Raw genomic sequence first — 22,461 nt, forward strand, 5'->3', positions numbered from 1 at the left:
TATTATATCCCGAAATAGCTGGTGCCTGGGAGGTGCTGATTGAAGCCATTTGAAAACATGACAACATCCTCAGGACAATAGGTGTCTAATCTAATGAAGCCAGAATGCATTAGCTAAGAGCTGCGTAAAGCAAAGAAAATGCAATTAAAGCATTCCTGAGGACAGATGTCGACCTACGTAGGGGACACCGATATGAAGACGTTGGCAGAAGTCTAATGAAAATAAATGATCTGTTTGAAACATTCCTCAAATCAATAACGGAGTCCAAGCCACCGCCGCTCCCCCCAGCCCTCGCCGGCTGCCACCTCGCTCCTTTGTCACCTGCGTTTTGTGGCGTCTGGGCAGAGGCTGGGACAGGTCTGGGACAGGTCGTGCTCCCGCAGGACGGTGTCCCTGGTCGAGGGCAGGGGCGAGGGCCGGCAGGCGCACGGCCGGCACGCGCCGGGTGGTCATCAACGGGGGCAGCTCTGCTCGAGGTCTGTCTGCTTCAGTCAGAGGGCAGGAGCCGGGCCGGGGGCTCAGCAGCTCCGACACCCGCCGGGGCTCAGGCTCAGTGGGTCCCACCCTCCGCAAGCTGGTGCGAGCACCCACGCAGGGGGGTCACCCGGGCAGCGGTCGATCGCGCCCCGCCTGCGCAGCGCCGTGGGCACGGAGAGAGTCTCGTCCTTGCAGCCACGCTGTCCATGGGAACGTCACCGCCTCGTCGTCCCGGGGATTACAGGGCTGCATGTACGCACGCGGGAGCCGCTGTGATTAGTGACTGTGCTAATCAGCATCACCGACGGATCGAGGCTTTTCCCAGACAAACGCCCTTCCCGAGGCTGGCAAACTGAAATTTTTCTTGCAGTTTGTTGACAAGACAGGATCCCTTCTCTCCTTGCAGAATTTTGTAAGTTTTTGTCTCTAAATAACCACTTAAAATTCCTCAGGCTGCTGAATTTTAATCAGCTCTTTTCGTCCTTAAAGACTAAATCAGAGGAACACACAGACTCTTTCAGTGCAGTTAGACACTGATGCATAGGAGCCAGATTTCAGAGATTTCATCATCAATAACCATGGCTCCTTGCCGTGTCTTGTATTTTAGGTTCTCAGACTCTCTCTGACAGAGTTCCTTTTATTCCCAGCTCCTCACTGACACGGGAAGTCTGACAAAATTTTGATCTCAGCCCATACATCTTGCTATCTTCTTTCATCTCGATGCTGGTTTGAGAGGCAGCACAGAGCCACGGCAGCCGACATCAGGGTACGCTCTTCCCCGCACGAACGACGGGGGTCAGGCCCATTCCCTCTCCCGCCCGCTGGTTTCTCCAGGGAGCACTGTGCGGGAAGGGCAGCGCGTCGCTGAGCCGCTCTGCACTTACCCGTGATCAGAGCTGTGCAAACGAGGGCTGTAATCTGGGAAGTGCATCTTCCCACTGCAGTGCGACCAGTGCCAACAGCTGAATAATTCAAACCTCTGGACCAATATACTCCTTATAAAATAAAAAAATCCTGTTTCATTCACCCAGGTGGGCTGCAGACCGTGCCCACAGGTGGGTTGCTGGCAGCAGGACCCCTCCCCACAGCCCAGGGCGCATGGCCCCCCCAGCCCGTTTTTGGGGAAGGGCCATCATCTGCCAGGGCTGGTCCATGGGTGCTGCGGCCGACGGGCACCTCCAGGACGGGCTGGTTCCCAGCACGAGGCAGGAGCGGGGCGGGAAGGGCCATCAGCTCCCAGCCCCAATCCCGCCATCGGCCCCTGCCCACTCCCTGCCCGCTCCCGGGCCCTCTCCTGCCGCTGGGGCACCCGCTGCCTCCCCAGCTCCTGCGCCGCTTGCGGGGGGCGTGCAGCCACACTGCTGGTCCCCGTCGTGCAGCCGGGGAGCCCACCCTGGGCAGGGGACAACACTCCGGCCGGGTGCGGGCAGGAGACCTGGATGGAGCCCCCCCACTGGTGGCAGCCACTGTCTCCCCCGTGGGCGTTTGGGTAAGTGGGAATGGAGGAAATGTTCCTTTTCCATGATTGCTCAAAGTGGATTGTTTCACTCTCTCCCTCTCGTGCTCTGCTATGCTGGAGCTACATTAAGGATCCGGCGTTTCTGTTGCACAGCTAACACATATTTGAGCAGAGACACCGTTAGCTCTCTCTCTTTAGACTCTTACATGTCTTATAAATAGTCATTAAAACCACCCACTTCTGTAAATTACTGGCAAAAGTAACTCACATCAAATCACGATTCTTTGGCAAGAGTTTAAATTTACAGTGACAAGTTTATTTCAAGAAGAAAGTTTTATTTTTGGAAGTTTGATTCATTATGCCACATCACATTTTGATGCAGTGTGATGTGATACCTGACACATCGCGTTTCCCTGCAAGTCAAAGCAGAGATTTATACATTGCTCTGCTTTGTGCTGTGAGACACACGCCAGCCCCTGAGAGCTGCCTTGCTCTTATCAGGCAAGACAATACTCTGTTAACAATAATATTAACAAACTCAGGGAAACTCCTATCCTTTCCTGGGCAAATGTTACAGTCATAGTTGAGCTTCCTTATAAAATAAGTGGAAACCAGGACCTGCCCCAGCTGCAGGCACTGTAGGCCCTGTTATGCACTTAATCATGATTAGGAAATCAAGGATGTTGCAGAGCTGACTGCAAACGTCTTTCTGCCCAGCTCAGCTGCCCCACTAACACCAGCACTTTGGTTGCCAGTGCTTTAGATGGCAAGGACTCGGGCACACCTGTGAGATGACCAGGACAGGCACCTCTGTTCTCGTTCAGCTCCCGCCTGCCCCCGCGCCAGGGCGTGCGGGGCTCGGAGCCACCGCCAGACCCAACACACTGCAGTCTTGGGCAGCGTTTGGGGGTCTGCCAAATCGGGGTTTAGTGCGGTGGTTTTAATCTTCAGCCCGCGAGCATTTGGCAGCATCTTTGCTAACACAAGAGACCCTTTTTTGGTGGGAACAAGCAAAGGCGCAGGGCAGAGCCTTGCAAGGAACTGTGTGAGACCGACCCACGGCCGCTGGCGGGGCTCGAGGCTGGCCGGGCCACAGCATCCACCTCGAGCAGGAGTGTGGCGGCGCGCAATGCCACCAACACGTGAAAACCCCTTGGGTCACGCACACACACACGCACGTGTACAGACAGCACGAGGATAAAACAGTTTCTTCAGGATTCCTGGTGATGAGATGGTGGAGAGGGAATGACTCTGTTGCTGTTCCTCACGTGAACTACCTGTAATGAATTCTGCTTCTCCTGCAAAGCTGCGTTATATCTTCACTTAATTTAACTTTGCCCAGAAACAGCCACTGTGAAAGCAGTCTGCGCCTGTTTTTCCCCACAGAGGTACAGCGTTGCCAATTTACATACCACTTACCCCGGGAGCTCGTATTTACAGTCACAAACCGCTATTTATCCAGCACACCAATTGCCATCATCCCAGAGCACCTAAATCTCACAAAAAGCATTTTCATTGCCCTATTAATCCCTTTGTCTCCTGGCATTTAATAGAATTCACTTAAAAATATTAAACAGCATAGACCTCCCGTGGCTGAGTGCCATCCCTGTGGCTGCCTGGAGAGACTGCCCACCGCCTCCGTGCTTGGGAGAGCGGGAGCACGTAGCTCTGCTGTGCGCTGGTCGCTGGCCCCGCAGCCACGGGGCCTTTCGGAGTGAGCGCAGGCTGCCAGAGCTCCCCAGCCCCAGAGCTGCGGCCAGACAGCCCCTGGGCAGCAGCGGCAGTGGCATTGGCGGGGATGCGCCGGGTACCAGCCACCCTACAGGGTCCATCTGTCCATCAGACACAGCGACTGCGCTGAGGCTGGGGTCTGGCACAAGGATCAAACCAACAGCTTTTGGTTTCCAAGCTGCAGGGTCCTTGAGACAGAGCGCTGACATTCTCCTGATCTGCCCAGAGAAGGCGGCACCTGAGCAGGACGGGGAGAGGCACTGCCAGCGTCTTGGCACAGCCCAACACGAGCTGCAGAAGGGATCGGCGGGAGATAACTGCCTGCGTGCTGTGCCCCGGTGCATCACGGCACTCGGGACACGGTGGGACGTGGCCACTTGCAGGGAACGAATTAAGCTGAGCTACCTAAACATTGCAATGGGTTTTATTCACTGCTAATAACCACAGGCTGCAGCAGGAGCTGTGCTGCTGTGCCCCAGCATGGGAGTGCGCGTCTCCCTGCCCTGACTCCTCCCGGCTTCATGCTTTTGCTTTAAAGAGCAGAAGACCTGTTCCATGTCTGTGGTCCCCTGGGGTGTCCCTGCTGCCTCTGCGCACCCTGTGCAGCCGTGGCGAGGGCAGCTCACCCACCGCAGGCGTGAGCAGGGCGCAGAGGATGCACAGCACACGAGCACCTTGCCCTGCTCCGCGGTGTTGGGCCGGCTGTGCGATGCCCTTCCTCTGGTGCTCCTTTGGCCCTTGAGGGCCCATCCCGACCTGTGCTTCTTTTGTCAGCAAATGCAAAAACCCCACCGCTGCCCCACTGCTGCCCCACCAGGCCTGGGCACTCTGTTAAGCATCCAGCTAACAGAGACGGTATTCCCCTGGGAAAGCGTCAGTGAGAACAGCCTTCATTAAGGAGAAGGGACTTGCAAGAAAAACCTGAATTGCCCAGTTCTAAGTTCTTATTCAAATGTGCAAGGTTTCCCCAAAGTGCCTCTTTGTAACAGATGATCGAGGGCTCCAGGGGGGATAAGATGCTGCTGCTTTATTTCAGCTCCATTATGGAATTTAAATACTGTGCAAGTTAATGGAGATGTTTATGACTGTACATAAAGAGGCGCACTGTGCTCCCATCGCGCCGTGCAGAGAGCAGGACCGGCATTCTGCGGGCTGCAGGTGCCCGGGGGGCTCATCGCAGCACCCGGAGGGGTGCCCAGCCTGCGCCCCCCGCCTGGGGGTGCCCCCGCCACCTGCCCCTCCGCAAACAGCCGGCGGCTGCTCTCCAGCGCATGGGGCTGCGTGCACCGCAGGGCCAGCGGGAGCACGTCCCCGACCCCGCTGCCGCGGGAGCCCGCACTGCCACACTGCTCCGCTCGGCTGAATGTTTGTGGGTAAATATTTCATCGCCCATTTGTAAAGTGTGACTTAATGAACATCCACACTCAGCAGCACCCCCGAGCATGATGCGGCTGCATCTCTAATGAGTGCGTTTGCTCAGCTGCTGCCAATTCCCAGCACTTCGTGGAGTTTCTCTCATCTAATGAAAGTTCTATTAGATGCGATAGAGCCCCATGCACACAACCTCTGCATCACTCCGGTGCAGCCTCGCTGGCTTTTGCAGCTCAGGAGCCTGCGGGGGCTGCCGCCGTGGCGGGCAGGGGAGGTGCTGGCACCGGCAGCAGTGGCGGTTCCTGGTGCGCTCTCAGGGTGCCAGCTGGTCACGCAGCCCGCTCCACGTGCCGGCCACCGAGGACATCTGCTTCTCCTGGGAGGTGCCGAGGCTGCTCGCCCGCTCCAGCAGCCCAGCGGCTCCCATCAAAAGTGCCCGTCTGCAGTGAGCTTTGTGAACAGTTGTGCAACACTCCTCCTGGCACAGCCGATTCCTCAAAGTCTGGTCTGCTAATAAACCAGGACTCATTAAAACGGCCTTTTAGTTACTTACCTCCTTTAAGTCAGATGCCACCCAAAACAAAAAAAAGGGGACAAGGAGGGAGATGCTTGGTGAAAGCACTTTATAAGGGCTCTTTGTGGCAACAGAAACAGCAGAAACCCTCGGAACCACTTCCCATCCCGCTTCTTCCCCCTTTGCCACCACAGAGCTGCCACCAGCCTGCAGCCAGCAGCCAGGTAAGGACACGTCCCAGCCAGCAGTGCCATCCCCATCATGGGTGTGTTTTGCTTCCCAGCACCGTGTGGACAAAGCTAAAAAGGCATTAGGGGCGGGGGGGCATGGCCCCTGTCAGCCCCCCGGCTCCTGCTGTCGGGGCTCTGGATACGGCAGGTTGTTGGAATGCGACAAAAGCAGGGGAAGAGCCAGCGCAAGCTCCCCGCGGTGTGGCAGAGCCTGTGCAGAGGCTCAGGGACTGATCCGGACCTACTGGCTCAGTGTTGTCCCTCTGCTGTTGTTTGTGCCCCTTTGGCTGTGGATGCTGCCCAGGAAGGCAGCCGCTGCGAGTGATAACGCCTTCTCTTTGTCTGATGCTGAAGGTGCTTGTCAGCCTCGGCGAGATAAGGCAGCCAAAGACATTTATAATTGTGTAATTAAACGGCTCCTATGCCTTCCAGACATCTCTTGCTGCTGGGCAGATGGCTCTATTGTCAGAGGCAACAGCAACTGCAAAGGCAGCTAAGGCTACCCACGGGGCTGCTGGCGGGCGCCCAGCCCTGTGCCACGGCCACCCAGCCCTGTGCCACGGCCACCCAGCCCTGTGCCACGGCCACCTGAACCAGGACGCACTTGCGTCAGCCTGGGCCGGTCCCCGCTCTGTGTCACGCCTGTGCCAAGCCTGAACTCCATGGCTGCTGCCGCCAGATGAGCCTGGGACTGGCACCTTCGTCCCCAGCACTGGCACCTCTGTCTCCACCGGCGTGACCAGCGGCAGAGCTGGACGGTGGCCGCGTCCGGCCCCACTGAGGGATGGGGGGCAGTAGGAGCGAGTCCCTGCAGTCTCGTATCTGCGCTGGGGGGCTGAAACTGAGCCTGCAGCCTCTGCTTTAATTAGAAGTGGTTGAAGCAGACAGTGTTGGGCGGAGGCCAGAGTGGATGCAAAGCCTTCGCCGTGGAGTCCTGGTGGGGAGGTGGGCGCTGGGGAGGGGCAGGAGGAGCTCTGGGGTTTTGGCCGTGCCCCGGTGTCTGCAGCACCCTTCTCCCACACCGAGACAGCGGGGGATTAACACGAGGAGGAAAGGTGCATCCGTTCCAGTGACACTTGAACTGACAGATCACTGATTATGATGATAGATGGCACCGGCTCTTCCTGATAATTAGCAGTCGTTCATATTTAAACGTTGTTCTTCCTCCACAGCCAGACTCTTTTCAGTATTTCCCTGGGCATCACCCTCCTCCTGCCCATCTCCTTCCCGCACTGGTCCCAGAGGCAGCATGGGGGGGACACGCACCAGTGAGGATGGCCTTGTCGGACCCCACCACGCCACTGTCATGGGCGCCGTGGCTCGTCCCGGCCTCGTCAGCTGTCGCAGTAAACCTCCAAAAGAGGAACGGACGGGGAAGGTGATGGATTTCATGTCTGAGGCCGCTAAGTGGGAGCGAGGGGCAAGAGGAGGAGACCCGGCTGTCCCTTTGCCCTCCCTGCAACACGGACCTGCCCGCGGCGCTGGCTGGACGCTGCGGCCGCCTCCTCTCACCAGCACCACCAATAAACGCTTTGCTTAAAAAATGCCCCCTATGAGGCAGCATGTGTCAGAAGCTGCAAAGTCCATTGCCGAATATACAAGAGATGCAGAGTGGCAGACCAGGTTGTCATTTTCCCCTCAAACCCTCAGATCAGGGAAGTAGAATTATATGGAGAGAGCCTTTCTCTGGTCTGTTGTGCAGAAGATATTCGCAGTCTGGTCATCTCCGTCAGCAGAGGGTGGGGGAAGAAGGAAACGGCAGCTTCAATGTCAGCCCGTGCAATCCATCACCGCCACAGGGCAGTCATAAAACTGCGAGCACTAAGTTACAAGGACAAAGCTTCCGACTCAGACAGGGCAGGGAGACCCTGACACTGCTCAGTACAGCAGCTCGACCCAGTAAGACAGCAAATCCGCCTCCATGGTTGGCAAGGCAAAGTGCGGTGGGACAGCTGGGGAGCTCTGCTCCCTGGGTGGCAGAGGGGAAGGAGCCCCATTAGTGCTATTAATTATACAGGTGTGTAACAATTCATTTCTGGGCAATTACCTTCCTTTTTTTTTTTTTTCACTCTTCACACAAGGCATCAAGTGAGAAGAGCTCAAACGTGCCAGGGCAGAGGGGAGAAGGGCTCTGAAAGGCGGGACGCAGGCGCAGAGCTGGGAGGGGGCGCGGGGCTGCGGGCTCCCACGCAGGTGGCCGTGGAGCCACAGCACACAGCCGCCACCGGTGCCCGCTCCGACTGCCTTTCACACTGACCTTTCACGGCGCCGCTAATGATTTCTCGGCTATCTCTGCGAGCCACCGCACGCAGCCTATGGCAGACTTGTCTCCATGTGACATGATCTCAATTATTAACGGCTCGCTTTACGCAGCACGCCGCAGCCTCTGCCTGGCACGTTCCTGGGGGAGCCAGTCCTGCCCACGCACCACGGGAGCACCGCGAGGCGGAACGCCCGGTACCTTTGCCATCACTCCCGGCTGCCCGCTGGCCCCGAGGGAGTGCGATGGCTGCAGCTGCAGACCCCCACCACCCCACATCCCCCACTGCACCCCCCGGCTGTCTGTGCTGGGGGTAACCAGCCCCCCGCAGCACAGGGGTCCCGGGCCGGGGGAGATGTGCCTCACAGCCCCCAGCTGAGACCGTGCCAGGAAGGTCACGGAAGATGGGTAAACCCATCACCCGCAGACCACGGGAGGCACAAGTGCAGATAACTCTGGGCAAAAAATACATCTGCTTGGCTGTAACTTGCAATCCACTATTCATAACCCTGCTTCAGAGCTCTAATTATTTCTTTATAGTGCCAATGTAGCCCTGGCCGGGCTCCTGGTGAAGACTGGCTGAATTAATTGATCGACAGAAGGCAAATAGACTTCACCCATTTTAAGCACCCATTCAGTTCCTTTTTCCTAGCAGCTGTCACTGCTGCCAGTGTAGCGAAACCAGGCTTCTGCACATGGTCTTTGGCATTAAGCAGCCTAAGAAAAAGAAAAGAAATGTGAACTAGTGAGAGTCGCATTGAATTATTTCTAAATATTGTTTGTGCGGTGTTTGCATTTGACATGCTGGCCATACACTGCTTTCATTTACTCAATTAAACAATTAATTACATGCTTTGAGCACAGTAACTCTGCAGTGTTTTCCCTCTGCTCAGCAGCAACCCCACACTCACACAGCAACACGTATATTAGACTGACGATTGCGCTTGTATTGACAGCTCCACACTGCACGCTCTTCCAAGGTTATCAGGTCCTCAGGGCGGCGGGGAGGATTCCTGCCTGCCCGAACAGCGTCTGGCTGCCAGGCCAGCCAACAGACCCTTCTGCCCACAGAACATACGCACTGTACTAGTGAAGTAATGGGGTTTTTCCCACTAACAAAGTGTCAATAGCAAGAAATCACCATCCCCAGTCCCACCGCCGCTGCCACCTCTGCAGCAGGAGCAAAGGCAGACGTGCTATTTAATAAAACAATGCATCATTTCACACCTCAGTGCTACTTAAACTACTCCCTACCAGACAGCCGCTGCCCTTGCTGAAGCGGTGCTTTTCATCAGAACACCTGAAATAACCCACACAGACAAGCCAGGGCAGAATTAGTGGTTGTTTTTACTTAGGTTTTTAGGTATCTCATTATTGCAATCTTCAAACATAGTTCAATAAATACAAAATTAACAAAAGTGTCAATGGATCTTTATTACCATTTTTTATTATTATTACTATTATTAATTATTCCAAACCAACAGTCGTTCCCTGGAGATGTCTGACTATAGCTCAAACATGAAATGCACACAGTGTCCCTTATGATATTATATTACATTTGTTTCAAGCTTATAAAAATATATATTGACTTCTCAAGTAAGTATTTACAGTATATAACACGTGGTTAATGAATATTAAAAAGCATCTGGAGATGAACCAACTTGATTCCAGTTTGGTTTCACGTGAGGGGGGTGTTGCGGGCTGCCGGTGACCCGGGAGCCGCATGTCCTGCCCACACCGTGCAGCGCCGGGCTGCAACCGCAGCTTCCCGAGTTCCATCTCCGGCACATCGCTCCCACCCCAACACTGCCTCAGGCCCTTGGCCGTGGCCATGGCCGGGGATGGGACAGACGGCCCCGTGGCCCCGATCCTTCAGGTGTGTGCGGGAGGCAGCGCACAGACCGGCCGTGCGGTTGGGGTCTGTCTTCCCAAGCTCACGGAAAACAAGACAGGGCACAAGAGGGGACATTGGGGGATGGCAGAGGAGGGAGCTCAGGGGAAAGGGCCGCTCCTGTGCGAGTCCTGTCCGGCTGCCCCGGGGAGGCCGTGCTGGGCCTCTTCCCACCGGCAGAGAGGAGCATCTAGTGGAGATGTGGCCAGGAGGAATTTCAAAGCAAAGCCCCGAAAGAGAAGGTCTCCTGCTGCTGTTATCACGGCAGCAAAGCGCCCTGTCCAGCCGCCCAAACACCGGCTCTGAAGATGCAGGGCTGGACGCCGGGTCCACGTCGCTGCCCCCAGAAGCACTCAGCCCGCGGCTGCCCTCACACACCACTGCTGCACCGCTCCTCCGGGGGACACACGGCGGAAAGGGCGTCCTGCCTCACAGCCGCGAGGCACCAACAGCCGACGGGACACGCCGAGGGATCGGGGCTGCCCGCCATGTCCTTCTCCACGCAAGGACAGCCGCAGTCCTGTCTGTGCCCAGACACCCCCACGGGCTCTGCCCCTCTCCTGCACAACCGGCCTCCGCTCTGCCGGACCACCTAAAATCTGACCCGCTTGTAACTGCACTCGTAATCCGCAGGCTTTGCTGAAGCTAATAATACACTCATTCTTTTTTCTTCTCTGAAGAAGCCCACCAAGGCTCACGCTGCTGCAGCAGCCCCCAGCACCGATGAGCTTCCCCACAGCCCGGGGGGAGGAAGCAGCTTTGCACTGTGTCAGCACCTGCGTGGGCAGACTGAAACCATTTACCTTGGTCGAGCAGCTTAAAAACAGCATCACTAATTAATTTAATTATAAGGCATTGAATACTTCTCCAAAGAGAGGTGCTGAGAGCATGTAAGCTAATTTTAAAATCATAACAACAATCTATAACTTAATCTGCTCATTTTATTATCTTCAGTGTTGATGAGGAGCTCAATTAAAAGTGTTTATAGTTGCAATGCTAGAAAGCATACTTCCATTGTGTGCTTTTTCTTCTCTTTTGTGAGAGAGAGATGAGGAAAGCAAACGCCTCTTGTTTCCGCTGAGTTCAAGCACGGTCCCATCCACAGAACCATACTGTCCAAAAGAAACGGCTTTCTCAAACACCACACCCGAGTCCCCCACCAGAGTAAGTCAGAAAAGTAATTAAACACTGAATTTCTTTTGGGAACAGATAGAGACACAAACAAAGAAATTACGCCTTCAATTCTGATTGTCCTACAGAATGTAGTACGGGAGCCCAATTCAGTGGGGGAAACAGTTAAGAGATGATTGAAAGACGGCCTCATGTTTGCTTGGAGAGCTCTAGCACAGAGTGAGCATCCCAGGATGACGCTAGGATGACAGACACAAGTGGCACAGGAGGCTGCGGGGCTGCCAGCCCTGTGCTGCGGAGGAGGGCAGGGACCCCTGCCCGCAGGGCCACGGCAGCTCCCCAAGGACCCACGGCGCCCCACGAGCCACTGCGCCCTGCAGCACAGGAGGAGCTGCCACGACCACAGAGCCGCTGCGCTGAGGTTTCTCCCTCTCCAGCTGGGCAATGTTCAGAGGGACAAAGAAGCAGATCCCAGCAGTTCCGAGAGCAGCAGGAGCACCCAGAGCCGCCCCCTGCCTCGCATCCCTAACTTTGGAGACGGGGTCCGTTCTGGGGGGTTCAAGAGGAACATGACGCTGCCTGCTCACAGCCAGGTCTGTTTCCCAGACTCTGAAGCACTCTGTCACCTTGTCACCAAGCCCTGGATTTCCCCAGACCTCTCTGAAAGCAGCTGCACCAACCTGCAGCGAGCCCCAGGAGCAGCGACCTCCCAGCACCGCTCCCGGCACCCCGGCACAGGAGGCTGCTGGAGACCCCGGCGGGCAGGACAGGAGCAGGGAGAGGGGGAGAGGATCCGGAATCAAGCTGGTTCAACTCTGCCTAGAGAACTATAGTACACTTTTTCTATAGATAAAATGTAAACATAAAGAGCATACAAATTGCACTTGATCCTTGGGATCTGGCATTTCTACCAAATGAAGGTTTCAGTTCACCATTATTACTCCTCTGGGTGTGAAACAGCAGGGTGGCGAGTCACCAACCTGACTGGACACGGGCCAAACTTAAAGACAAATTATTTCCACTAAAAAACTAACCAAGTGACATTGGGGAATGTTGCTTAAACTGCAGAGGTGGCAGGAAAGAGAGAGCTTGTTTACCCCGGAGAGCAGCAAACTCCCCAGTGCATGCCCAGCACTCACCCGCTGCCGGGCACGCACCCACGGACCATCGGCAGCTCCCGGCCCCGCCGGGCACATGGGTTCCTGGCTCGGGCTCTGCACAGCCTCATCTGTGCCGGCTCCCACCCCTCTACGCATTCGCTACCGGGAGCTCAAAACCTGTGTGGGGGACGGTGCTCTTCTGCTGGCCTGCACTGCCAGCGCTGCGGGAGCCGAGAGCCGCTGGGAGCACATGGTGCTCACCACGGCACTGCCTGGGAGCGCTGGCACAAGGCGGAAAACTGATAATCCAACATCAGCCAGCACCTTCCTGAGACAGGTCAGTGACGCTCAGGCAGAGAGTTCTGATCCCTGATGCAATCAAGCTAAAAATATTTGAAAAACATGAAATCTTGTCAATCTTGAGCACCCCTGGAGCCAGCCCGGCCACACAGCCAAGCCAGGAGACCCCGAGGGCCGGCGAGAAGGAAACCACCGTGACGGAGGCTGCGCTAAGCAGAAGCTGGATCCCCACAGCATTCATCCCCTTTGTAAATCTCTGCCTTTCATCATTAATAATTCACTTGCAATACTTACAGATGATAATAAAAGGCCTACAAAACTCTGTACAAGGCTGCAAAGACCCATTTAATTAACTAACTTCAAGGAAACTTGTATTATTAAGCAGATGCTATTTATGTCTTCCGTCAGGGGCCAGGCCTGCATGAGTGGGCACTGCCGGCGTGCAAGGCAGGCAGTGCTGCGCGACTGCCTGCAACGAAATAAAGTGCTGATGTGCCCTGGTTTGCCTGGATTGCAGGGCAGGATCTCGGGGATCCCACGGACGCAATGCCGGTCCTGCCCAAGCCCCAGCGTCTGGCTAGGGTGCGCGGTCCCTCCGGCACAGCCCCTGCAGCCACTGGCACACCCAGACCCACGGTGCGCCCCACTGCAGAGGCTGCGGCTGCCGCGGGGCGTGCTGGCACTGCAGCCCATGGGCATGGACCTCTGCCCAGCCATTAACCTGCGGTGGAGAACTGACACCCTGGCCTGGCCAAGCAGGACGCTCCAGGCAGGACACTGGCTTTCCCCTCCCTGCCCCCCACCGGGCACGGGGCAGACGGAGGAGGAGGGGAAGGGCACTCACTGCAGCTGAGGTGGCCCCTCCAGCAGCCAGAGGCACACTGCCAGAGCGGACATGGGAAGCATCCACCCAAAGCACAGCCATGCTCGCTGTCTCTGACTCCAAACCAATTCCCAGATTTTCATCCCATTTCTAGCTGAATTGGGAGGTTTCTTTCTGCCACTGTGGGTTGAATAAGTGCTGTTCAAAAAACCTTTTCCTCTGCCAAAGTTTCCAGAGCTCGGGAGGGAAGAGCGCTCGTCTGTCTACTGCTGGGAGGGAGAGCGGACACCTCCGAGCGGGATGCTCCAGCTCAGCTGAGAGCAGGGAGTCCCCGGGGTCTGGCGTCAGCCCAGTGATGCTCTGCCTGCTTCGCTCCGCAGCCTAGGGACAGCGGCCGAGCCCATCACAGCTGCCCGGGCAGCCGGCAAAGGCAAGATGTGGGACACTGCCCGCAAAACCGCAAGGCAGGAGACGGAAGAGAGGCAGAAGCAGCAGCAGATGCTTTAGCATCAGTCTGCACGGGTGGCAGGTCTCTGCCTGCGGGCTCAGTGTGTTTGTGGGCAGCAGAGAGCTGCCTGCTCTTGCTCTGGTCCATAAGTTCCCACCCGGCTTCTGAGCTCCAGCAGTAAAATGAGGGACCGGGACCTGCACAAAAGGCAGTGAAGGCTGAGAGCATCAGCAGGGCAGCCCAAGGGCTCCACTGCTTGCCCTCTCTTGGCTATGGGTCTCTTCATCAAAGCTTTTCATTTCTTCCTCTGAAATTGTCTTGTCAAGAGAGCCTTAGAAACATTCAGCACCGTTTGGTCTGCACTTTGGTGAACAAAACCAAATATTCTCCACTAACTGTGGCGTCAAGACTCAGTGAGGTGACTCTTGGAACGGAAGGGACCTGGCTGGGAAAGAGCTTCCTTTCAGCAGAGCAGATGGGGAAAGTCACCTTCCAGAAGTTGGGCGCTGGGTGTGAGCTGTGCTCTGGTCTCTAAAAATAAAAGCAATAAAAGCTCCTTGTGGGGTTGCTAGAACGTGTCACCTTGTATAAAAATACCCATGGATTTCACCAGTAGGATGCTAGATACGAAAATGCTGTCAGCTCTGGATTAAGACAGTGCACAAATGTCCATCCACCCTGTTAACCTAATTACCATATGAAACGGCATCATTACAGTTTGACTCGTCTTACAAAACAGCGCTAGGGAGAGCCACATCCACCCAGGCACACCGCACACGTCCCGGGAATCCTTGGCTTCTCCGGCACAGGGGACGGGACGCCTTGCTCACTTGCCACATAGAACGACCTGTTTGGCAGCAGCCCAGCGATTCCTACATCCCACCCGACACCGCGGAGTTTCAGAGGTTTGGTCCGGTTTGGGGCCGGCTGGCTGCCTCCTCCCCGGGGCACCAGGTCAGTGCTCCGCACCTCTGCGGGGGGCTGCGTCACACCTGCACCCCTCGGCCATGCATTTGGATCACCTGGGCCCGGAGAGTCTGGATCCCGCTCAGGATGGTCTTCTGGTGCTCCGCCAGCGTGATCCCCAGGCTGAGGACATCTCTGCAAAACGAGCCCCACGTCAGCCACGAAAACCCGGCCCTGACCGTACCGTGCCCCGACACCAACGGCTCCCAGGCCAGGGCAGCGCAGGCTTCAGACTATCAGCCTCCTGGGGACCTGCCAGAGTAAGAAATGCCCAGTCTGTCGTCCCAGCCAAAGCAACACGGCCCCTGACCGGGAACCCAGGGGTGGCACCCGCCCGGTGTGAGGTGGCGGCCGCCCTGTGCTGCCTGCGTACCGGGTGAGCAGTAAATTGCGTTAGACTGGACTCTGCTTTCTGGAAGGGACAGGCAACGCTACCCTTGTCAGAAACAAGAGGTTAAAGTCACAAACTCCAGGTTTAAATCTCATCTTCAAAAATCAGCAACTGAGATGCACAACCCACACAGCCCAACCTACGCCAGCAAGCTCTTACAGACACGTCTTGGAAGATCTGTGCCCCTGTTTAGTGACACCTGACTAACTGCCAAGCAGAGCTCACTCGCGCTGCACCCAGCGACACGGGGTTATAGCCGGAAAATCAGTTCACTTACTGGGCTGTCATCCTGGCCACTGACTCCAGGTAGCAGTAGCCTGCAGCGGTGAAGTTGTCTTTGTACCTGCCCATTTCTATTGCATCCAGCCACTCGCCTACGGAGCTGAAAGATGGAAAGGCTGAGAAGGTACGCTCGGTGAGGGGGATGGACGTGCTGTGGGACCTGCCAACAAAACGGGGCGGTGAGGAGGGAGCAGGGCATGGCATGGCACACCTGAGGCAGGAACCGGCAGGGAAAGCAGAACAACAGGCAGCAAAGCAAGAGCGGGGTCACCTGGTGCATGTGGAGCTGGGGCACTTCGGGGGCTCCTGGCTCTGCACCATCTTGCTCAGGATGTTGTGGATGTGCGAGAACTTGGGTCTCTGGCTGCGGTCCTTCTGCCAGCAGTCGAGCATGAGCTGGTGGAGGGGCGGCTGGCAGTTCACCGGGGCAGGCAGGCGGAACCCGTCCTCCACAGCCTTCATCACCTGCAGCAGCAGAGGAGGTGAGGGGACAGGGTCAGGCGCTGCGATGCAGATCGCAGGCAACCCCCGGGACAAGCCGCCCTCCTCACACCCCGCCGGGGCGGGGGAGCAGCAGCAGCCCCTCTGCGCACCACAGAGCCACCTGCACACCATTAGCAACAGCAACATCGTCATCTACCAGTTACTCACGTCCTGGTTGGACATGTCCCAGTAGGGCCTCTCGCCATAGGACATGACTTCCCACATGACGATGCCGAAGCTCCACACGTCACTGGCCGGACTGAAGTGGTGGTACTGGATGGCTTCGGGGGCCGACCACAGCACCAGGCTCTTCCCACGCTGGATGGACAGAAAGGGAGAAGAGACGTGCTCGCACAGCCGTTGCACGTGATTCCCGGGTGGCCGTTTGTCATGTCCTGCCTGGCATCGCAGGGTGGACACCAAGCAAGCCTGTGTGCCACGTGCAGGTTTAGTACTATGAGAAAACTTTTGCCTCAATTTGTTTTAAAATGGTCATGCAACCGTATGCTACATGAGTGTGAGTCCTGAAATATTAATGGGAGAAGAGAACATCTCTGGGAAGAGCTGATGGCATTTTTTACATTAATATTTAATGAAAGCCATTTCAGAGCTGCGCAAACACACAGTCCCTCCACCCCGGCTTGCTCTCCTGGAGTTCGCAATCCCCATCTCGGCACCTGCAGAGCCCTCTGGATGCACTGGGGGAAGCGGGTGACAGGCACTGCAGCTAATTGCAATTAACAGCGGGGAGACCTTGACCCCAAAGTCACAGCCCTGCTGCACCAGGGTGGGAGAAGCCAGGGCTCCTGCCGGGGCTCTCCATCCCCCTCGCTCAGCGGGCTGCTCCGTGCCCGGTGGCACGCCAGCGCCAGGGCGACTCTGCTCGAGAGCTTTGCAGCGCGACAGCCACAGCTGAGCCACAGCTCCGCAGGCGACGCTTGTCACGTCCAGCGAGGTCATGCTTTGCTGGGGACTCTTCAGGACGGTGGTGCTCTCCCTACAGCGCCCACCGAGCGTGCCTCCCTACAGCATGATACTGGCTGAAAGTTTCCCAAGGCTCCTTCTGCCACCCGCCCGCTCAGAGCTGGCACATGACTGCGGCTCGCGGCAGAGCGTGGGCCAAACCCTGAACACTGCCTCTTCCCCCTGGGACGGCCGTTCCCTGCACCGGGGCACAGGCACCGGGTCCCCACGGGCAGCACACGTCAGCTGCAGCTGCCTTGGCACTGCTCCCTGCAAACAATACCCGCTCGTTTCATCGAGGAGTCAACGCTTTTTAAGATATTAATGCCCGGTTAATGTGATGCGCTAACAGCCTCAGCTGATACGGGGCGGCTGCAGCGTACCAAATGAAATACGTCTTAATGCTCTGCAGTCAAAGACGCATTGATGCGCCCTGAAGTGAAGGAAGCGGGGAGGGAGAGCCGGCTCCAGCGAGGGGCTGCGGGGCCTCGGGGGCCCACGGGGTGCGGGGGCAGCCCCCGCTCACAGCCAGGGGCTCCCAGGCCGCTTCTCCACACGCATGCAGGCACTCAGGGGACGTGCTGGCTAGCAGAGCTGACGTGGCGTGCGTGTGAATCAAGCAGGACTTAAATTCTTAATTGAAAACCATGAATTTCATTACAAGTGATAAAACAGACATAAGGAGCCCTGAGGCTGCCGGAGCTGCCTCCAGCCACCCGCCGCCCCCCTGCCAGTCTGCGCAGACACGCGGCAGCGCGGCGGCCAGAGGAAGAGCGGTGCCGGACGGCTGCGGCGCAGTCCCCTGGCGAAAGGCATTTGATTTCTAGCTGAGAAAGAAGCTGTTAAGAGGCAGAGCCCGCATTCACACATGAGGAAGGAAAGGCAGCTCGGAGAAATACGAGTTCTGGAGTAAGATTGCTGTGTGTCTTACTAACTCCACCTGCGGAAGCTGGCTGGCTTTGGAGTCGATCCCTGCTCAGCATTCAGAGCAGGTTGCAAACCTCTCCAGTGACGCCAGGCCCCATCCAAGCGCTCCGAGCCATGGCCGCGCACTGCAGCCAGGGAGACCCACCTCTGCCGAGGTTTTGTAGCTGTTCTGTCAGCATTTTGCTTTTGGGGAATGTTGACAACAGAATTTGAACATGCAGCTCACCATGGTGGAGAAGATGGTCTCCATCTTATCTTCTTGTGGCCGCCTGAAACCAGTTATTTTGCAAGCCAGGCTGCTGTTCACGAGGACTTTGTGGGCAGCAAGGCTTTTATGTACGTAACCCATCTCTGCCAGGTACTTCATGCCAGAGGCAATCCCCTGCAGCATGCAAACGAGCTGGGTGGCCGTGAACTGTCCCTCATGTTTCTGTAAAAAAACAGGAGGAAAAGCCAAAGGTGACCAACGGCCCATTCAAGGGGGCGCCGCCAGCAGAGCCCGAGCGCGTGGCAGAGCCCCGCAGTCACCACCGGCTCCCACAGCACTCACCCTGAGAAAAGAGTCCAGCACGCCGTTCCCCATGTACTCCATCACTATCATCATGGTGCTCCCTGCACGGACAGACAAGAAGCACTGCGTGAGTCCTGCCCGTTGCTCGGGCAGTTCTAACACCGCAGGTGTGAGAAATCCGGGCGCTAACCTCCAGCGCGGTCCGCCCGCACTGCCTGGCTATTAAGGGAGACGAGGACTTATCTCGGACAGTTTGCAATGAGCAGCAGGTCCGAGGCTTTCCTGCTGGGAACCCACCGGATCCCAACATCAGACGCTCCTTTAATCAGGACACTGAACCACAACATAAGGGAGGACAGCACTAATCGGTGAAAGCAAAATCAACAGCTCAGCCCAAGACTCAGGACAGAAATACTTCCTTACCTAATAAAAAGGCTAGTTAAAATCAGCACGCGTGCTCATGTTTCTTTGGATTTACATGAATATCCATTTAACTACAGCATCCGCAGACTAGTTCAGCACACACACTCCCACGAGAGCCGGGAGCAGTCAGAGTCATCTGTTTTACTGACAGAACCTCACTTCAATTTGCTTTTATTAAGAGTGCAGTTTTGCTGCTAAGCCAGTCCTACTACTTGGGCTCATTAGTCTAGCTGTTAGTATTTTATTAATCATCGGAATGCTAAAATAATTAACACATGAGAAAACACCTGATTTCCAGAGAGCAACAGTATTGCGCCTCCGGCACCAGGTCATGGCTCCAAAGCAACAGCTGAAGCGCACTGCCTGCACAGGAGCCGCCCTCCACCGCGCGTGGACACAGGCCGGACCCCCCTACCTCTGGTGATGACCCCCTCCAGGCGGATGACGTTGGAGTGATCGAACTGGCCCATGGTGCACGCCTCCGCCAGGAAGGAGCGCTGCTGCTTCTCCGAGCACCCTGCCCGCAGGGTCTGGATGGCCACCGGCAGCTCACGCTTGCTGGGCAGCTTCAGGCATCCCCGGCAGATTTCTCCAAACTCTCCTGCGCGGCAGAGAGATGAGTTAAACAGCACCCGCGGCCACGGCGGGACGTCCCTCGCAGCTTCCCTCTAGGGGATATTTTCTTTGCTTTGGGACCATAGAGTGCGTTCCTATAGAATGAGTGATGTGTCTTTGCTGTGCAGACAAGCAAGATTTTCCCATCGTTAATCAGAGCATTTGCCAATGCATAAACTCAGAAACACGCGGAGCCCTGCATGGCTGCAAGTTTCCCCGCAGAGTCTGTTCCACCATCTTCCCCCACCTCTGCAGAACACACAACGCTTTGCACAAATTTAGCATCCACATGTGACACTAAAACGTGACACTGAATGGAATTTCTTCTTCCTCTTCCTACACCTCTAAGCCATTCTCTCCATACTGCTCAAGTGCATATTGCACTTTTTCTCATGAAAAGAAGATTAACCCCCAGCCACCGTCCACGCGCCCTGGGCCTGGCCCGTTCTGCTTCCAGCTCGGCACACGCAGGCTCCGCTTCTCATGGAGCACGGCATGGCCAGAGGCTTCCTGCAGCCTTTGAGGGAGAGCGTCCTGCTCCGCACAGCCACGCGCTTCACAACAGGAGCTACCAAAGTCGTAACATAAGAGGCCAATATTGGCTTTACAGCAACAAACGTGTAGCTATGAAAAGCTTTAATGATTTGAAAGCCAGGTTCTTGTTAGGTCAGCAGTAAGACGAATGCACTCCCAAATTCATTATATTTAAATGTATTCCTGACTAATTTTGCTTGATTTTTCAAACACCAATTTGCTTCCGAAAGGAATGTGGGATTAAGTCTCAGATGCTCGACTCGGCAGCTACAGAGATAACCTCCTCTTCTCCTCAGTGTCCTCTTCCCTTCAACACTGTCCTTTGAGCCGGTGGGCAAGCCCTTCCCTCCTCCCTTCCTCCACCCCTTCTTTTTCTGCAGCTGAATTTATCTTTACGAAAAGAAAAGACAAAGAATAATCGTGTTTCCCATGTTCTGGCGCACATTAGCGATTAAGGCTCTAGGGCCCAGTGAGGGCATTTTAATTTGCTTTTAAGTTTTAGGCAGTGAAGTTGATGAAAATCAATAAATCATTAAGTTCACATATTTATAAATAGTTCTCATGCTGCTGTCAGACTGCCCAGATGCAGATAATTGCCGATGCTTTCTGGTCCGCGCCTCCCTCGGTTGGCTGTACTTAGTGCCTCAGAAAAACAAACAGGAATGCAAAATCAAGCTCCCGAACAACATACTCTCCAGCCCCGCTCCCACCTCCCCGCTGCAAGGATGTGCCCCCCCGAGGCAAGAGCAAAGGTCCGCAGCGCTGACAGTGCCAGCGGGCGAGGAGCTGCCCTGGGAAATGCCGGCGAGGCGGGCAGAGCCCACGGGCAGCGGTGGGAGAGCCGGCACACGCCCACGGCACCGCGGCTCGGGCAGGACCGCAGCAGCAACCTCAGGGCACCACCGTGGCCCTGCCCGCGGGGGCGAGAAGGGGGCGCTCCGGCTGGGCACAAGCACAGCCCGCGGCACGGCCACCAGCCCGCGGCACAGCCACCAGCCTGCTGTCCGCCGCAAAGGAACTTGCCTGTCCCGATGATCCTCTCGATTTTAATGCTAGCGTTATCCAGCTCTTTGGCAAAGAGGTGCACGGCCTGCATGGGGTCTTCGCAAGTGTCAGGGTCGATGTACGTCCTCCTGGTGGGTACTTTAACTGCAGGGAAGCAGGAAAGGCACAAAGAGCGTGAGAGGAAGGCTCAAAGAGCTCCTGCCTGCCTGCCCCGGGGAGCACTCTCACAGGTTATCCATCTTCAGGTCTGCTGGCAGGACTAACGTGCCACCTTTTTATAAGCAAAGCAAAAGACAGATTTAAGGTCGCTAGGAAATTTCTTGTGGGATTTAATGAACCTAATTGCTCTGCTCCACTGCCACGACTCCAGGTCAAAGGGAAGCAGCTCCTTCACTCCAGTGCAGCTCCCCCCAGGACTGAGCCTGTCTGCCTCCCGTGATAGTCCTCGAGGATCCCAATCATCTCCACTCCCAAGACCTCCAGGAGAGATAATTATAATCGTGAACAGCCATGTTCCAGGTCCCCTCGATTAGCAGCATGGGCAGCAAAACACCTCCCACAAGCAGCTACCATCTGCTGCATGGCAAGCACGTCCAGAAGAGCCGTGCGGAACGAGGCTGCAAAGCTCCGGAGGGGACACAGCCACCCGATCACTGGGACTTCCTCAAGACCCTAATTCACATCTCCTGAAAACAAACAGCCAAAACAACGGCCGAAGCACATCAGCTCTGCCGCTCGCTGGGCCCCTACTAGAGTGCTGCCGCGTCTCCTCTCCCTGAGCACGGCAAGGAGGACGACGGATGCTTTGCATGAGCTGCTTGGCCCGCCCAGGACCAGCGCACAGCAGAGCCAGACTGCTCCAGGAAGGGGTGACACCACGCGAGGATTCCCTTCCACCTCGGCTCCATTCGCCTTCCCCAGAGCGGGCGGCTGCTGCGCTCCCCGTGCCCTGCACAGGAAAGCTTCGGCGAACTCCCACGGGCAGCTCAGCAGCGCCAGGCCCCTCAAAGGCGGGTGAAACGGCCAAGCTGCATCTGAGAAGCACGCAGGCTCTGCTGCTTCCGAAATGCTTCAGGGAGCAGGAGAGCATGTGTGCGCTTCACGGGCATATGCCAGGAATCAAATAAACTTGTCAATCCTGACATCTGAATTTCCTTTGACAACTGTTGTCAGTAAAATTATTACTGCTCACTAATCAAGAGTAGCCCCAGAAAACAGAGCTGTATTCTCACGCAGCCGTTTGTGTAAAGCTGACGGGATAATTCATATGCCCTGTGGAAAGCTGAGAGCACCCCCGTTTCCTTCGGCACGGCAGTGACCTGTGCGCAGGAAGGACGGACGCCGGCTTATGAAGCTGCCGAGCTCTCCCTCCCCAGAGAGCTGCGCTGCGCAGAGCCCCTGCTCTGGGATAACGCGGGATGACACCACTTCAAAAGCAAGACTCAGGGCTGCTTTATGGGGAGCAATACACACGGGGATCCCCGCACAGTCGCACCGGCCGCAGTGGCCAGGCGTCACTTACAATGGAAGTACAGCTCCTCGTCCCCGTCCTGGCTGGCTTTGCTGTACCCGCACTGTCTGCAACGAGAATGAAGATGCACACCGTTACCTGGGCAGCGGCCTCTC

General features: G+C 56.3%; 1 protein-coding gene across 1 annotated transcript in view; it reads right to left on the minus strand.

Annotated features, from left to right (window-relative positions):
* Nucleotides 1-14,721: 14,721 nt before the first annotated feature.
* EPHA10 (EPH receptor A10) overlaps nucleotides 14,722-22,461 on the minus strand; it is a gene marked incomplete at both ends in the record, with an annotated part of 38,944 nt that continues 31,204 nt past the window's right edge. Inside the window, 9 exons of the mRNA XM_082494328.1 lie at nucleotides 14,722-14,836; nucleotides 15,370-15,534; nucleotides 15,646-15,839; nucleotides 16,026-16,175; nucleotides 17,974-18,177; nucleotides 18,298-18,359; nucleotides 19,097-19,282; nucleotides 20,854-20,979; nucleotides 22,358-22,413. Of these exons, the coding sequence (XP_082350454.1) occupies nucleotides 14,722-14,836; nucleotides 15,370-15,534; nucleotides 15,646-15,839; nucleotides 16,026-16,175; nucleotides 17,974-18,177; nucleotides 18,298-18,359; nucleotides 19,097-19,282; nucleotides 20,854-20,979; nucleotides 22,358-22,413 (1,258 nt within the window). The remainder of the gene's footprint in view (nucleotides 14,837-15,369; nucleotides 15,535-15,645; nucleotides 15,840-16,025; nucleotides 16,176-17,973; nucleotides 18,178-18,297; nucleotides 18,360-19,096; nucleotides 19,283-20,853; nucleotides 20,980-22,357; nucleotides 22,414-22,461) is intronic.

Source organism: Vanellus vanellus (assembly GCF_965231255.1).
Source record: "Vanellus vanellus genome assembly, chromosome: 22".
Lineage (NCBI taxonomy): Eukaryota > Metazoa > Chordata > Aves > Charadriiformes > Charadriidae > Vanellus > Vanellus vanellus.